The sequence below is a fragment of the Ambystoma mexicanum genome, chromosome 8 (assembly GCF_040938575.1).
Source record: "Ambystoma mexicanum isolate Mex_15411 chromosome 8, UKY_AmexF1_1, whole genome shotgun sequence".
In the NCBI taxonomy this organism is placed as follows: Eukaryota; Metazoa; Chordata; class Amphibia; order Caudata; family Ambystomatidae; genus Ambystoma; species Ambystoma mexicanum.
Window position 1 is genome coordinate 734,791,011 of NC_090929.1, and position 18,205 is coordinate 734,809,215.

At 48.9% G+C, this 18,205-nt stretch overlaps 1 protein-coding gene across 5 annotated transcripts in view; it reads left to right on the top strand.

Moving 5' to 3' along the window:
• WASHC2C (WASH complex subunit 2C) overlaps positions 1–18,205 on the top strand; it is a 2,476,852-nt gene that overhangs the window by 2,419,268 nt on the left and 39,379 nt on the right. For all 5 annotated transcript variants that reach the window (XM_069610545.1, XM_069610544.1, XM_069610547.1 and 2 more), the window contains one exon: positions 15,911–16,085. In XM_069610545.1, coding sequence (XP_069466646.1) covers positions 15,911–16,085 — 175 coding nt within the window. The remainder of the gene's footprint in view (positions 1–15,910; positions 16,086–18,205) is intronic.

Below are 18,205 nucleotides of genomic sequence, written 5' to 3' on the forward strand. Positions count from 1 at the left end.
CACACTAGACCTGCCATGAATCTGCCTGATGATTATCTTTTTTGCATTGATGTGAAGAGAATTGGACAGCGTATACTCTCTACATGCAGTTAGCAGGTGTTGTAAACGCCTAGGGGTATGATCATAGAACATGAAATCATCAGCATACGCTGTCCAACTCTCCTTCACTCCCTCCACCATGGGAGATGCAAAAGCGCCTGCCACATATAGATTGAATATAGTAGGTGCAAAAATGCACCCTTGACGGAGGCCGTTTAGGGCATTAATAGAATGAGACAAGATGACGGCATTATTGAGACGCACTTGGAGCATGGAACCCTCATGAAGATGATACAAGATAGAAAGAAGGGGAGCGGGGAGTCCAGCAAGTTGAAGATTTGACCAGAGAGTGTTCTTATCTACCAAGTCAAAAGCCATGGAAAGATCTATTGAGGCCACACAAATCGGAATACTATTGGCCTTCCAGGCTTTGTCGTGCAAGATCTTTAATAATAACCCTCCTGCATCAGTCCCCACATTCTTTCAAAACCCAAATTGGAATTTAGACAAGATGTTATTATTATTCGACCACTCCTGGATGTGCTTCAGCACAAGGTCAGCATCCAGGAGTGCTATTGGCCTATAGTTAGTTGGACAAGATCTATCTCCCTTCTTATATATTGGGACTATGTATGAAATATGCCAGGTCTCCAGGATAGACCTAGACATGACAATTGGCCTCTTTACAAGTTTGGCGGTAGCCTTGCTGGTAAAACCGTCAGGCTGCCGCCAAACTTGCAATTTTTTCCGGCACCCATGAATGGGAAATTACCGGGTCATTATGGCCCTGCCGGACCCGGTAATTGCCCTTTTGAGGGCGCCGGAATAGAATGCTCCCTCTTCATTTTGAGCCCAATAGGGCTCAATGGGAATGGGGAAGTGGGATGCACCGGCACCATTCGGAATGGTGCCGGTGCATCCGATATGCTCTGCTCGCGGGTGCCGGTACGGCCTCCAGGTCAGACCTGGCAGCCGTAATGGCACCCGCAAGCATAACTCGTAGTTTGCCGGTCCAGGATCTACGGTACCAGCAAGGTTACCGGTACCGTAGTTCCCGGACTGGCAAACTTGTAATGACCCCCAATCTTTCTAAAAAAAAAAAAAAGAAGAAGAATTTTTGACCAAAGATCAACATTCCCTTTAAGAATGACATTGGCCAAACCATTAGGCCCGGCTGCCTGAGACGTGGAGGCCTTAACTATAAGTGATTTGATGTCCTTCTGCAATATTTTAAAGTTCCAGGCCACGTTTTTCACAGAGGCAGAGATTTGACAAGCAGTCCTCGAAGGGGCATATAGAGTACAGAAGTGGCCTTCCCAGGCATCCTCCGAAATTGCAGAGGATTGCACCGTGATTTGAGAAAATACCTTACAATTTATCAGAGCCCAACATTGTCTGCAAGAGGAATCCCTCAGGGCAGAGAGCATATTTTCGCTATCAGAATGATGGAGGGAGACCCAATGTCTCTTCATTTGGTTTTTCCACTTGTTACTAACCCTTTTTTCTGTAGTACAACTTTATCTATCAATGAGACGCACGAAGTGCAAAGATGCCTAAGTTCCCTTAGTATACAGTTTTTCAGATGTTTAACCTTAGCGTCATATATATGTCAGTTTTATTTTTCCAGTATTAAAACATGCTGAAATCGCTGCCTTCTTAATTTTAGTCTAAACATAGTGACCAAATGTGTTGAGTTTAGAGAGTTAACTTCTTCCCCAAATTCATTGTAGAAAAATCTGAGACAAAAGCAGCGGTTAGTTTGCGGATGTTATCTTTGTGCCATACAATACGTTTATGTCCTGTATTGACATTCAGAGGAAAGGGATAGATCTCAAATTTCCTTACACCCCAATCTCCTTCAAACAATAGTTCTAACATTTTATGGTTGCTACAATCAGTTTGCGTAAGGATGAATGACAACCAAACCCTCAAAGGTTTGGAGAGAAATACATAGTCAATAATAGTAGAGACATTTCCATTCGTCCAGGTGGACAAATCAGATAAAATGTTTAGCTGATAATTTGCACAAAAAAGGACTGAATCTTTAAAAAAAAAAAGTACACCACAGTTGTCCCTGCAACAACTTCTGTGAGCTTCCCTGAGGGCCACCTTCTATGAGGGTAGTCGGAAGACCAGAAAGGATGCCAAAATACGTTCCCATTGCATTAACACCGCTCCCTTGCCTTGCTATTTCAACATTTAGATCTCCAGCAACCATGATCAATAGATCCGAACACAGTTCATGACATTCTTCAAATAGACAGATGCAAGGGATTCACTCAAGTTGATATCAGGGCTCCAATAGATGTCCACCACTAAAATGGTACATTGGCATGACTCATTTGTTAACTGCAACAATACTGACAATACTGCTAAACACCATTTAGAAATGTGAAAAACTTGTTTTACTGGCAGGTTTATGCCAATTCGGATGGCTAGTGTAGGGCCCCCAGAAGGTCGCCCTCGAGGTCCCTTCATAGCAGATTCTGAATTAACTATGAACCCATCTAGGGCATAGGAAGAAGTTAGCCAGGTTTCCTGAAGACACACTACAGAAAATGTCATTAAGGTAGAACATATTTTGGCAGACTTGTTAAGAAACCGAGACCCCCTAGTGTTCCAAGACACCAGGGAGAGTCCTCATGCCTGGTTAAAGATTGTGTTTCAACCCCTGGAGTTGTGAAATAGATTCACGTAAGCTCAGGACCAGCCACTGGAGGTTGGGATCACTGGGCTCTCCCGCCCCCGGATACCTCCTCTGACTTCCATGTATGTCGTCTAAGGCACCTCCTCTATGGCCCACAGATTGTTTCTCAGCCCGTGGATTTAGAAAACCTGCACTATAATTACGGAGCTCGTAGCCAAATTTGTTGAAAGACCCCACCTCTTGCAGTACAACCTCATAGACTATGCACAAGTAAAAAACAGTCCACACATAGTCAAAGCGCTCAGGATGTATAAAATCCACCAGTTTTACATCCCCAGAAGAAATTAGAGTCGGGCGTGTAAACTCTGTAAACAGTGACAAAATTCTCCCGCGATTAAGGCAGATGGGCACACTGTAAGCGAACATAAAATGTAGCAAAACACTTGGATCGTCAGGGAAAGTTGGGATGCCTCAACTGTGCGTCTTCAAAATGGCTATATTGAACCCCTCATTATTCGACAATGAAACCTGGGCTACCAATTGAGTCTGTGATGTCAAAACATGTGTAGGGATTTGCAGCAAGTCTATTAAAGTTTGCCGAACCAGTATATCCAGATCGCAACTAAGAGGGAGGCTTTCCCGATGAGGCAGGGAGATATTCGCCACAGCACCTACATTTTCTTTCTCTCCAATGATATCTTCAACACTAACTGGGGAGATACTTGGGGGTTCAGTCGGTATGCCAGGCAGCAAGATTACCTCACTATATATATCCCTTGGTCTAGGTAGTGAAGCAGGCAAGCCATCATCCAGGGCGCCCAAGTTGACCACCACCATCAGGTACAAGATCACTGTTATTCAAATTTGTGTGGGGAGGAGTCGCTGCTGGTGCCACAACCTCAGCATGAGATGATTTCTTGTTAAAAAGATGGCACACCCCTGTCCCCATTTTGGTACCAGAGGGCGCACTGTATTAGCATTCGAGTTAAAAAATATATATATATTTTACTCCTTTTTGTGACATAGCGGCACTAAATGAGTCGGAGGCAGGACAAAATTCAGAAGGTGCCTCCCCCACAAAATCAGGGTCAGCCTCCAGCTCCTGAGAGGCCACGACATCTCCCCTTATAAGAAATTCTCCAGGTTTTACATGCTAGTCTATTGACACCTTTCTCAAACTGGAGCTGGTATCTCTTTTTTTTTATTCTTGCCTTTTTTTGCTATAACCTGCTTTAAAGGGGGTAATTCATTAGCGCTAGTGGGAGGCCCCTTCTCCTGCAACCCCAAAGTATTTAAATCGGGCACATCTTTGTCCTTACTTGTGATCTCGGCAGACATAGAATTTGTTAAAGTAGTTTCAGCCAGAGTTTCAGCGTCGGGTGCAGAAGCCCCTATCCCAACAAGGTAACGGGGTCCTTCTACAGAATTTGACATGCCTGTAGGTGTGCATCTGCATGGACAAATACCTCCCACACTCTGCATTTCGAGCAGTGCTGACAGGATAGATCATAGACAGATGGTATGCTCTGACATTTTGTTTAAAATCTTATATTTACACCTGAGCCCATCTCTCCCTCTCCTGCCACTCCTGCAACACTTGGCACCTGGGCTGAAACTGAAGGCTCATGGTCACCCTCCTCTACCAACTGATCTTCAGCATGTTGGGAAAGAGCCATAAGTGTAATTTCAACCTCTGAATATATAGGAGGAGTGTCAAGGAAAGAAGAGTCTAACCCCCCCCCAACAGGCATCCCGCTACCACCAAGAAGCTTGCTGTGTCTCTGGGAGGGCACAGTGACAGACTGCGCAACATCTATTAGGGGGGACACCCCCCATTACGTCCAACATAGTGAGACCCGTAACAGGGGGAAGAAAGGGGGGCAGGGGCATGGCCAGAGCCTGCCTCATTGTATTTTTAACCCGTGTAAATACTAAAGGTGCAGAGAGAATATCATTGTTGTGGGGGAAACCCTGGCCCCCACTAAATTCTTCCGTGAGCCCCGGGCCCCCGCTGTAGGATAGACTCACACAGAGACATGCGTCGGGCTCGGGCTTTCCTGTCGCACAGACGCGGCCGAGAACGCCCCTTTTATTTATAGGGCAAGCGGCGGAGTGCAACGTCACTCCGCCGCATGCTATGCCCTTAAAGGGGCAGCACCACACTCCTCCTTTTTCATGAGGACAACAAATAACAAAATCAAACTTGGCATGACTACGGTTAAACTCTACAACATACTAATACCCTTAACCCAAACACATAGATCCCAAATGAGCCCCTTCATTCACAGCCACCCCCTCCCCCACTGGGCGAGCCCATACATGTCGGACTCCTTCATGGCTCCAAGACAAAGTCACTGAAACAAGCAGGTTTCCCTCGCCCTGTCCTCAGGGGGTACCTCCTGCTCACCTCGGGGATGGGAGTCCCGCTGTCAGCTGGCACTCTCACGGGAGACGCCCTCGTCGGGTATGTCTGCAATGTCCTGATCTAGGGGTGCCTCCGTCCTGGGCTCCCCCAGTTTCTTGAAGAAACTGACGTTCCTTTTGCCCGAAGCTCGGCGTTTGACGCAGTCACCATGGAACCCTTGACTGCTACCATGTCCAGTGGCTCTGGTACTGTCACAAGTGCTGGGATATAACGAAGAATCCTCCAAATCAGATAAGTCTATGTCCACCTCCCCTTTCTCCTCACCTGTCTCTTCCGGAAGACTTCCTCGTCTGTAGGACTTGTCCTTTGGTTTTTTCTTCTTTGTGAAGAGATACGGTCGTCCGCGGGAAGAAGCCACCCTGATTCCCTGATAAACAGGGAAGCAGTCGGCCCCTGTCCCGAAGATGCCAGGAAGAGAGGAAAAAAGCAGCCGCTTAAAAAAACCTCTCACTGGATGTTGTTGTCAGTGCCGGAGGATTTGACTGGAGAGTCCGGAATGCAGGTGAAAACAGGAAAGTCTTTCCGATGAAGTCAAAGCTGTAGTATTAGTCCGGGATAGTAGAAGTTGAAGCAGGAGAAGCCTGAGGAACCGGGATGGAAGTACACACCACTGCCAGATACCGGAACGAGATCCGGAAAACAGGAAGGGATAGAGGAGCCCCGAAAGGCACGGGAAACGATAGAACGGAAAAACAGGGAAATTCAAGGAAGGGGAAGAAGCAGTAGAAAGGAATACTGCTTTAGGTACTGAGTAAATCAGGCAACAGGCAAAAGTACTGGAAACACAGTAGCACGGCAACAAAGCGAAAGAAACAAAGTTGCAACGCACAGAGCCCAGAGAGGGGCGTGGTTAAATACAGAAACAAGAGAAAAGGCTAGACCGTTAAACCAGGAAGTGAAAAGAAAGACACACAGAAGAAAAAAGACTAGACCGCCAAACCAGGAAGTGAAAGAAAAAACACACGGAACTTCTAATGGCGCCGCCAACGCCAAGCCTTCCATAACCGCCAGCGACCACCAAAAGACGGCGGCATGACAGGTTCATATGTTAGTGACAGTTTCCCGCAGGGGTGCCTGTTTCTTATTAGCACCTCGTCCCTGGGCACAAGTTGTTGAGGGCGGAGACCCCTCCTTTCGTTCTCCTGCTCAGTTCGTAGTTGCCGCTCCATCTCCACCCGTTGAGTGTCGATGACTCCCGGCTCCGTTTCCCCACCTCTGGCAGCAGCGCTCTCGGGCACCGCCTGAATAGGGCTTTGGCCGGGGCACCCCCGTCGTGGTGTGCGGGGTTGTTCGATAGACCAGCAAGAGCTGGTAGAGGGCCCTCGCCAAACACTGTCCTTGACCTTGCGCAATCCGGAAGGCTTTGTTTAAAGCGTGCATTATCCTTTTGGCCTCTCCATTAGCGCTTGGCCACAGCAGTGTGACCTTCCTATGATGCACTCCATAGCCTTCCATCCGGGCAGCAAAACGTTCTCCTTGGAATGGAGCCCCATTGTCAGAGCAGAGTACTGTAGGCAGACCATGCGCCGCAAACACCTTCTCCATTGCCACCACCACATGTCCGAAGGCCACCGACTAGATGAACTCTGCCTCCGGGTATCTGGAGTACCCATCCACCACCACCAGGAAATGCGTTTCCTGCGACGTGGACCCAAAGTCAGCGTGGACAACCTCCCAGGGACGCGTGCCGCGGGGCATGGCTTCGATGGTAGGTTCCCTCTGGGCGGGCGACGCTGCCTGGCACCACACACATGAAGTTACATATTCGTCCACCTGTTTCTCAAGCTCGGGGAACCACACCTTGAAACGTAGCCGGGCTTTGGTTTTAGCAGCCCCTTGATGGCCTTCGTGTGCCAGGCCGATCACCTCATGGACTTTGGCCTGCGGGACCACGATCCGATCTCCTCTCAACAATAGTCCCTTCTCCGAGAACGACAATTCCTCCCGCACTCTCCACAGCTGCTCGAGCACCACCTTTGCTTCATACGTGCGCCCAGCCAGTAACTCTAGGACACTCTTCCACGACCCTTGCTGCAGTGGCGCTCTGAGGATGCAGAAACACTCGTCGCTCGCAGCCGCCACTTCCAGTTCTTCGATTGGTAGTGCATTCGGGGTGGCCGCTTCAACCACCAGCTGTATGTGATCACTAGCCTCTTCCGCACAGGCGTCAGCCTCTCCGTCCTGGCGACTCCCCGGATGGCGAGAGAGGTAGTTGGCTGCATTATTGGCACCCGGCCGATACACCGAGACCCCATATTCCAGCAGGGTCAGCATCAACCTCTCAATCCTCGCTGGTAGTTTTGAGGACCAGCCGGCCAGGATTGGCAGCAGGGGCTTGTGGTCCGTCACAACGGTCACCGGCTTTTCAAGGATATACAGCCCGAAATGCCTGAATCCCCAGAGAACGGCCAGCGCTTCTCGCTCTATTTGAGAATACCGCTGCTCCGTCTCGGACAGAGCCTTGCTGACGTAGGCCATGGGGTGGACGCTGTAGTTGTGCCCTACTTGCGTCAGTACTGCTCCCAGGCCAAATGGGCTGGCGTCCACAACGATTTCAGCCGGCAGGGCAGGGTCGAAGAAGGCCATTGTGTCTTTCTATGTGAGGACGCTTTTAATGTCCTCGAGAGCAGCCTGTTCCAACGGTCCCCACAGCCACGCAGTCTCTTTTTTTGGTGAGGTCCCGTAGCGGCTCGGACCTGGATGCCAGATTTTTGATAAAGCGGCCACAATAGGTGACCATTCCCAGGAAACTTCTCACTTCGGACACATTCTCTGGAGGTCTCGCGTCCCTGATGTCCTTTACTTTCCTGGGGTCTGGAGACATCCCTCCCTCGTTCAACATGAATCCAAAGGACTCTATGTTCATCCTCAGGAACTCACATTTTTCGCAGCGGAGTGTCAGGCCCAATGATTGCAGCGCCTCAAAAGTTTTCGCCAGTCTCTGCAGGCGGTCCACTTCCGACTTGTCGAACACCAGGATGTCATCACTAATGTTCAGCACGCCCTCTAGGTCCGCCAAAGCCCCTCTGATAATGTTTTGAAGTACCTCAGCCGCGGAGGAAACCCCAAAGCTGAGTCGCTTGTATCGGTATAGGCCCTGGTGGGTCGTGAAAGTCGTGATGTACCTCGACTCTGGCTGCAGTCGGACTTGGTGATATCCAGCCCTGAGATCAAGCTTCGAAATGAAAGCAAGCCCCCTGCAACTCGATGATGTCAAGATTTACCAAGTTATCCAGCTCTTTGTCCACCAACTCCCTCAGATGGAATGGCACCCTCCGGTGTTTGAGGGCAATTGGCTGCACCTACTCATCGATGTGGAGTCTCACTGGATCACCAGCCATGCGACCAATCCCTTGGAACAGGCCTGCATATTTTTCCAGCAGCGTTTGTATGTCCTCCACATAAACAGAGTATGCAAAGCTCGCTAGTCCGGGGGCTTCGGCAGCCGCACAGCTTAATAAGGTGTTGGTACTGACGGGCGTTACGTAGAAACGTGCTTTGATCTTCAAGCTTCCATGCCCCGCCCGAGCCACAAATGCACCATCTAGGGGAATGGGATGTGAGCCCCCAAACGTGAAGATGCGAGCTTTCGGGGTTGAAAGTCTGGGGGGGCAGGGCATGGCATCATAATGCTCACGGGCCATGACGTTGACTGATGCCCCAGTGTCCACCAGCACCGATATAGGAGAGTCATTGACAGCCATGATGCACCTCGTCTGTTTTCGGCCCTTGGACTGAAGAGCGTCATTACTTGAGACGAAGAAGATGTTTTCCTCGTCCTCCTCCTCCTCGTCATGTTGGGTACCTTCCTCCCTGTCTTCCACCTGGGCAACAATGGGAGGGCGGGACTGTCTGAAGAACCCTGATTACACTGGGCCTCTCGGCACCATCACCGGCAGGGACGCTCTGCACACCCTTGCGAAATGATCCATCACGCCACACTGTCCGCACAGCCTCCCTGCAGCTGGGCACTCACCAGGGTGGGGCATGTCATACCCGCACTTGTGCATGCCTCTCCCGGCTTACCGCCCCTGTCGCGGAAATTGCCAGCCGGTCTCCAGGCACGCCTGCTGCCACGACCCACAGCGCAGACCTCTTCTGACTTGGCCATACGGGACCCCGCCTCCATCCTTGATGCACGTACCTCAGAGATCTCCTGGCAGCGGCCCAGCTCCAGAATGCGAGTAAGGGTGATCCCAGGTTCTCTCAGCACCTGTCTCCTCAACTTGCCTGAGGAGCACCCCTGCATGAGCTGATTTCTGACCATGTCATCGGTGTTGTCCCATGCACATGCCACTAACAGTCTCTTAAGACGACCATCAAAAGTGTTGAGAGTCTCGTCTTTCTGTTTAGCGGATAGCATGACAAACCGCTCGTAGTCCGCATTGTGCAGGGCTGTCTTTGCAGCGGCATAGGTGGTGTCTGCGGGCTGGAGGGAGTAAAAAATCTCATGTACAGCCGGTCCTGTGGCATACACTAATGTGGCCAGCTTGCTGTCATCACAGGTTTCCATCGTTGCCCAAAAGTACATGTCAAGGCATTCAATCCATCGCCTCCATCTAGGCCCCATGCTGAATGGGGGGCCAGACACATCAAAATCGGGTAGGGCCCTCATCTGGGCCATTGCTGGAGGTGGGAGTTCTCCTTGCTTGTTAATTACTCATGGGTCAAAGCGCACAGGCACCCCTTCAGTATTGCACAAGGGGCTTCAACTCACCCAGCATGGAATTCTCCTCACAGCCACCTTGATCTTCCATCTTCCACACCAGGACCACAGCCCTACAGGCCTCATTGATCTTCAAAACTCACCACCAGTTCTGCACCAGTGTACACAGCACTCACCAGAATCCAGTAGGAAGAGTAGTGCAGTGGCAAGTCACCAGATCATGGAGGCCTACGGTAAGAGTCTCAGAACAGCCAGTCTCCCCCCAGTGCCTCACCTTCACTCTGTGATTTACACCTCGGAAATCGCAATAAATTGAAATTCCCAGGTATGTCCATGTAGGTATAGCAATCCGCTATTCATATGCCCAAAAATTGTGCCTGCATGGCACTCACAGGCCCCTCCGGAGCTCTGTGACTCATCTGTGTATGAGGGACAAAATGGTTGCTGCCGCGCGGGCTGCACCCTCCCCCAAGCATGGAACGAGAGAAATCCTCCCCTCGTTCAAATGAAAAATTATTCAAATGAATCACCGCCGGGTCCGGGCATGTCTTTGGCCTCGTTACCACTGTTGTGGGGGACCCCTAGCCCCACTGCGTTCTTCCGTGAGCCCCGGGCCCCCGCTGTAGGATAGACTCACACAGAGAAATGAGTCAGGCTCGGGCTCCCCGGTCGCACCGACGCGGCCGGGAACCAGGGGTGGATTGGCCCCTCGGCCAATCGGCCCGTGGCCGATACGATATGGGTCAGTCCCTGCCTGGGGGCCGGTTTCTGCCCATGCTGGGCCGGTGTGAGAAAGAAAAAAAAAGAAAGCAAAAAGCACCCGCAGCAGAGCAACAACTGCAGCAGGAGCCAGGAGGCTGCATGCAGGGCTGGGCTGGGCCTGGCTGGGACCACATCACAGTGGCGGCGCCAGCACACACATTATGTTGCTTTCAACTTTGCAGGAAGCAACAAATTTGTTGCACTTCTTTGCAAAGTTCAAAGCAACTTGTTGTGCCTGGGGACCGCCAGCGCTTGGCCAATAAAAATGGGGCTGCAGAGGTTGAAAGCGCAATGAAGACATGGAGAGAGAGTGACAGCAATGGGGGAGGCGGCAGGAGAGGCAGTGATTTATGTTACTAAAAAAGTGGTATTGCTGGAATGAATCGGAAACATCCAGAGCTGTTCCCGCTCGCAGGAAGCAGGATAGCAAACCGATGCCATGGAGCAGAGGAGTGACTCTGCCCAATCCCTCTGACACCTCAGCAGAATGCAAAAAGCAGGAGGACAGGGACCAACAACGAGAGGGAGCAAACAATGGCTGCAGGCAGCAATGAAACATTTAACCCCCGGCACACGAGGGTGTCAACGAAGCCCCAGAGGGGCAGCAGGCGTGATACCTCCATACTCACCTGACTCAGACTCAGCACGGCAGCCTCCGATACTGAAACTAAAAGCGGCCCTTGAGGAAGGAAATGGAGAGCCAGGCCCGTTCCTTGGCCCACTGGAAGCTAAACATTGGATGCCGTGCTGGGAAGGCAGTGACTTTGTCCCAACCCGCATGACATCAGCACAGCAGGCAAAAGCCAAAGACGGCGGCAGCACAATGCGCTAAGGAAAGGAAGAGCCGGTGCTGCCTATAAGCAGAACTGAAGGTGCACGGAAGTAGACCAGTCCAAGCTTCGGATGCCAAAAACCAGTAGGAGCAGGCAGAGGTAGCCCCGGGCCTGCCGTGGCCCCGGGACCCCTTAATTTGCCTCTGTGGAAAAACCAGGCCAGCCTCGGGTTCCCCCACCCCCTCAACCCCATGGCGGGCTGGAATGACTGCTCGGTGTAGGCAATGTACCGGATGGTGATTGTAGGAGGCAGCAGCGTGGGCAAGCCTGCGCTCACCTTCCAGCTCATTCAGGTGCAGGCGGCCCAGGAGAAGAAAAAGAAAGCACTAAGAACATACCGCTCTCGTGAGGAACCGAGCTTCAGGAGCGGCACTGGCAGACTGACACTTCCCAAGCCCATCCATTACAGCTGAAATGATGCAGTCTCACACAAGGCGGCCCTGGGGGAATCGGAAGAATGGTCCGTGCCCGTGTGTAACAAAACACAGCGAGTGCCACTGGGTGGGCGTCCGTCAGTGCCCCAGCCCTTCCAGCACATCCGCAGCTTCCCAGAACAAATTAAGCTGGGACAGCGTGACAAGGGATCAACTGTGTGCTTGAGAAGGCAAAGGCGGGCGGCTACAAGAAATGAAATTAGCTGACTGACAAGCGACTTTTGAAATAGCACTTGTCAAAATGTATGTGAGCAGACTCCCGCGGCCCCCTGCAACGAACACTCCAATACATGGAAAAAGTCATTGTTTAAACTGCTGGCCTGCAACACCTTAAAGCCGCATTTTGCAGGCACCACAAGACTGCTTTCACACACGGAGAGAGGTGAGGCCACAGTTTTTTCTGTTAAGCATCCACAAGGATCAAGACAGCCGGAGCACCGACACTTCCCCAGCCCTTCCGACAGCTGTCTTCAAAGCGACTAAGAGCAGACAGCATCTTTCAAAGATCAGCACTCTGGCCATGGACGTTTTCTGACCTGGCCACAGCCCATGAGGGAACCGTGAGTAAGACTAAAATAACAATATGAACAGAGATTTGAATGATACATATGGTGGTTCATTTTTGTATGAAATGTATATCACATTAGTGAAATCATAACCATATTTTTTGAAGTGTACTTAGGAACAATGTTATACAACATCTCCCTAAACCTCATTCTGGTTTTCCTACTTCCCCCACTTCCTATCCAACCATCGTCACCCTAACCCTCCTTTCCTGCTGGGGTTCGGAACCCTATATAAGCATCGACTTGCAGCAGGTCTCAAAACCGCAGTGGGGCTGGTAGGTTCATGTCACTCCTGCGCCTTGTAGCTGTGGACCCCGTCACAGAACTATGCAAAGTTATGTTACTTTCTGAGTTGTGTTGTAATGTAACAGACACATGAACCCTCGTAGCATTTTCTGTAAAGTTGTGAATTGACGCAATTCATGGATGATGGCTTGAGGGCCACTTTTATGAGGTGCGAGGTGGGCCACTTTTCTGAGGCGAGGGGTGTGCCACTTTCTTGAGACGAGGGGTGGGCCACTTTTTTTTTGGTGTCCGGGCCTATTTCTTGTCCCAGTCCGACCCTGCCGGGAACGCCCCTTTTATTTATAGGGCACGTGGCGGAGTGCAACGTCACTGCCGCGTGCTATTCCCTTAAAGGGGCAGCACAACAATCATCATACATTCCCTCACCTCCATATTTGCTCGTACTCGAGCGAAGGATCAACTTCATTCTAATGGTAAGTAGAAAGCGAGCAGCGCACTTCTGAGAAAGACGTAAATGTGCCAAAATTAGTGCTAATATCAATACACTCCTGCGTGATAAAACACTCAGTTAAGCACATTCCTCCCACCATTCGCTAAACCGGCTCCCTCCAGCAATCACTTCACAGAAATGTCATCCAACCGAGGGCTGTATTGGCTATGGGTGCTATAAGAAACGGATGCTGTAGAGTGGAATTCTGCACGGGTGCTGCTTTCCCTGCCGTTCCACGAGAAGTATCCATCGGCCCAGTCAATTCAGTCCCAACGATGGGAGCAGCAGTGGGGATAGAAGATTCCGTCCACTCTTTAGCTTTGACATAGTCGTCAAAGTGTTTGAGGGGGTAGCCATCTGTGACTGACAAAGTTCTGACGAACTTGACTTCGCTTCACTTTACTTTAAAGTCAATAAGGCTGTTCAGTTGTAAAGCAGGAGTGTTTCCGAACACGCCAGCACAAATGACAACTAACAAAGCCAAATAGCAGAGACAGTAGGTAACTCACGATGCACAGTGAGTAAAAAGAATTCCGTTCTGGAAACACCTTTTATTTGCTTCTTAAGGAATAGAAGTTTATTTATGTGGAGGCTGAGAGCGAACTCCCACCAGTATATGGAAATGCAAACTATAAAAGTTAACACTGCACCCAGGGATGCACCTCCACCCCCTCACGCACAAGCAATGACATGTTTTGGCCAAGCCCATATGCACAAGCCGACTACTGAATTCAAATTCCGGTTCACTACTGTACATTCACAGCTGCAGTGTTTAAATAAAGTTTTAGTTAGTTTATTTGATATGTGTCAACTTTTAGCAGACTGGGCAAAATGTAAGACTGGATTCAAAGTTCGTTTTCCTCACTCACCGCAAACTGCTAGCCAGAAACTATTACAGACTCCAACCCGGGACACAGCATCTTGATCCAGCTTCAAAGGAGACCAAGAAAACAAGTCGGCCTCTTTAATCCTTTCCCAGCCGTGTATAAAAGAAACACAATCACTGCAGCAAATTCTGTCCATTCGCGTCTCATCTTTATCACTGAGCTGTCACTCTGATCAGCTGTTTAAATCGGTTCCTCTGCTCCGAGGGTTAGCTGTAACTCGGGGAAACACTGACAGGAGAGCAGGTAACCTGTCGGAGAAGTCTCTGCTATCTATTTGCTCCGTACACCAAGTTTTTTGCTTGCCAAAAGGGGAAATATAAAATGTATACAAGCAAGTTTGTAGCTAAGGTTTCTGCAGGGGAACTGCAAGGAAACTGCCCCTCGCACTACCGCTACACTGACGCTTGACAAAACCTTTAAACAGAGCGTCGGCTGTCAAGGCGCCTCCTCTCCTTTGCACAGCACTCACGTACACCAGCTCTGCTTGGACAAATTGCAGGGAAACTGCCCCTCGCACTGCCGCTTTCTGAAGATTATGAAAGTTTGCAAATAAACACTTTTGTTAGCCGAACTAAGGTATCTTCTCTTTTTCGGAGCAACACTTTTTAGATTACCCTTGGCTAACAAAGTAAAAGAAAACTGAAATATATATAAATTATGTGTCACCAGTGGCTATCGATTTTACACCTCTTTTTCTCAGTATTCCAGGGGGTTGCTGCAGGGGGATCCTTGTTGCCCTGTGGATCGGTCACTCGATAATCGTGCAGTTGTATTCGTGGTTTAGGAAGTCTGGTCTCAGAGCTTGTGTGTTTTTATCCCGGTCCCTTATGTCTGAGCATGTTCAGTTATTAGCTTGGCTGAATATTGTTGCATGCTTTTGTGTGCACTCGGTGGAAGATGTCACTCTTCAAATAGCTGGGCCAGTCTGTTGGTTTGTGATTCTATGGTCTATATATAGCAGGCCACCTTTTATTGTTATGGTGTTGTCATGGGAATGTACTTTTCAGGAGAGCAGTAGGGTTAGAGGTTGATGGAAACTTAAAAGGTCCTGTTCATCAGCGGTCCATATAAGATACCTTAGTGGTCTGCAGTCACAGGTGGCAAGGAAATCATGTTCTAGTTGTGCCATGAATAGATTGTCATACTGCAATGCCATCTGAGTGCCCATGCCCATGGCCGCCCCATCATTTGGAGATAAATATCATTACCCAATGTGAAATATTTGTGGGTTAAGATGAATTCTATGCATTTGGCTGTAGAGTAAGCAAGGGGGTTGATAATTCCGAGAGCATTCTTGCACACCTCTATGCCATTGATGTAGGGAGTGTTGGTCTACAGTGACTCCAAATCCATGGATACTAGTAATGTATCCCTTGGTAGGGGGCCACTAGTGTTCAGTTTTAGTAGGTCAGTGGTGTCCTGGATATAGGTGTGGGGGGAGGGGTCGCTCTTCCAGGTGGCTTCAAGATGTTCTCAACCCAGATAGAAACTTTCTTCGTTAACGTGCCGGATCCAGAGATTATTGGACATCCAGGGTGGTTCTCTTTGTGTATCTTGAGGAGCATATAGAAGATATGAGGTATTGGGTTATCTGGTACCTGACCCTGAACATGTTCATTGATGTCATTCAGGACTGTCTTTAGAATATAGTTGAGTTCTCTTTTATGTCGTTTGGTTGGATCTTCATGCAGCTTTCTATAATACCTAGTGTCAGAAAGATGACTGTGCGCTTCCTGCACATAATCACTAGTGTTCTTTAGGACAGAAGCTCCTCCTTTGTGTGCTGGTTTGATTGTAGTAGAAAATACACAAGAAACTCTTTCATGACCATGTAAGTGTGGGTTTTTTCCTCCAAAACGGGTTAGCCAAGTATAGCCTGAAATGCTTATGGTTTTTCACTGTTTTGTTTTTGCAGGATGATATATTTGCCAGTGAAACAATTAAACCAACAAAGAAATCGAAGGAAACAAAAATGGACAGCAATATATTTGATGATAACCTGGATATATTTGCTGATTTAACAGTGAAGCCCAAAGAGAAGAAAGTGAAGAAAAAAGCGGAACCAAAGTCCATATTTGATGATGGAATGGGTGAGTTTCTCAAGATTCTCCAACCTGGTGGTCGGTCAAAATCTCGAGAAAAAAAATCTCGAATGACAATAAGGTCAAAAAAAAAATCTCGAAAAAAAAGTTGAATTAGTCTTTTTTTAATTATATATTTATTTTGGGGTCTGGGATAAAAAAATGGGTAAACATTTTTTTTAAAAAAAAAGGGGGGTTTGGGGGGGAAGCCCCCCACTTCGAATAAAAAACGGCATTAAAAAAAATTAGAACTTTTTTTTTGAGATTTTATTTTTCGATCATATCACTATAAACCCTCCAACCTTATAGTACTCTACGTCAGTTGTCGTTCTGTACCTGATTTCAAAGAGACAGAAGTAGGATTTTAAATTATTTGTGGAATTACTTCCAAAGATTTCCCACTCCTAGAAGTAGCTTTACCCGCAGAGTGGATTTGGAAATAATTAAATGGCCATGGTATTGAATAGCATATTATATCGGCCTAGTGTCCCTCTGTCACGTTGAAAGTCATGCCAGTGGGGCTGAAAATGATATCTTAATTGCATATATAAGATTATCTCAGGCTGCCTTTCCGAATTTCCTTTTGCAGTGCACCAGACACCATTATGGGAAATAGCGACCAATATTTTTCAGTATGCAGTATTCTCCTAATGGATACGTTCCTAACAGATTCCTCATCTTAGAAATATCTTCCCAGATTCAGACTGACTTAAGAAAGGTTTTCAGCCGTCACTGCACCTCAGCTCCGCTCAACAACGTTGGTGTTATGTAAGGAGCCATCTGTGGGCTATGACCCCATGTACTATTGACCCCATGTACTATTTTCAATATGCTCAGATATTTTTTTAGAACAAATTCAGAGAACTGACAGACCCATACACATAGATGATGGGATGGTGGAGAACCCTTTGCTCATAACATGAAACACGACTTGCACCCCAACACGGGACAAGGCGGACTATGGTCAGGAAACTGGACACCCAATCACAGGAGCGCCGAACTGTTAGAGCACCGGAAGAGCAACTCATAGTTAGGGGGGCAGGGGGATGGGGGTTAGAATGGTGTTGTTGTTGTTAGTTGAAGGACGGAGGGTTTACAGGAGGGGGTCGGGAGCGGCAAATAAAGCAATGTGCCAAACGTCATCTCACAACTTTAAAGTCGCTCTAATGCCGTGAAATATTGCAATACTAATAGCTGATTATGTACCCATCCTCTCCAGCATGCTGCATCATGATGTATGTAACCTGAGTCATAAATGGCAATGAAAAGTTTGTACAAAAAAAAAACTTTGTGTAATCAAAATTGAAGTTTCAGTGAGTGGTCTACAGTTTGTTGCTCGCCAGATTGCCCTACTTTATTTGAGCTGACAAAGTAGTTTCGAATGGATTGTGTCCTCCAACGCATTCCACATTTTTGACATGTAATGTCCACAGCTGTGCACTTCGGAAACTTTTTCCGCAGAGGGCGTCCTGAGTCGAATGCGCCGGGTCCATGTCCCTCGAAGGCCTCAGTCGAGGGCGACATCACAGGATGTTATAAATAGGACGCACGGCGCCCGTAGCCTCAGTTCCATTTTTCCCGCAAACGTGTAAACTTTGTGAGACTCGGCGCACCTCGTGTGTTTTCTTCGTAGAAGATGTCTTTCTCTTCGACCCCTCCGACTACGCAGTCTGGCTTTAAGACCTGCCGGGACTGCAAGTCGAAGATGTCGCTCACCGACCCCCACTGCATTTGTTTGTGGTGCCTGGGCGAGTAGCACGACACCGACGACTGCTCGAAATGCCAGTCGCTGACTGCCCAGACCTTGCTGGAGTGGAAGGGGAAGCTCCAGGTAGGTAGGGGCTTGAAGCCTGTTAAGTCCCATGCTTCTAAGACCAAGTCCAAGCGGGTTTCCACTGACGACTCGAGGGGCAACTTGGGAGTGGTTCCTGCCACTCGTCTTCATCGTCCTGGCACTCGAGCAAGTGCCGTCACCAGTCACCTTCCCCGTCCTCCTCGGAAGATGGTGCCTCGAGGAAGGTTTCGTGCCCTAAGAAGTCCTCAACTCCAGAGGAATGGGCGGCGTTTAAGAAATCCATGATGGCTATTTTTCAGTCGCAGGACACAGGTCCGGTCGCGCCTTCTGACGA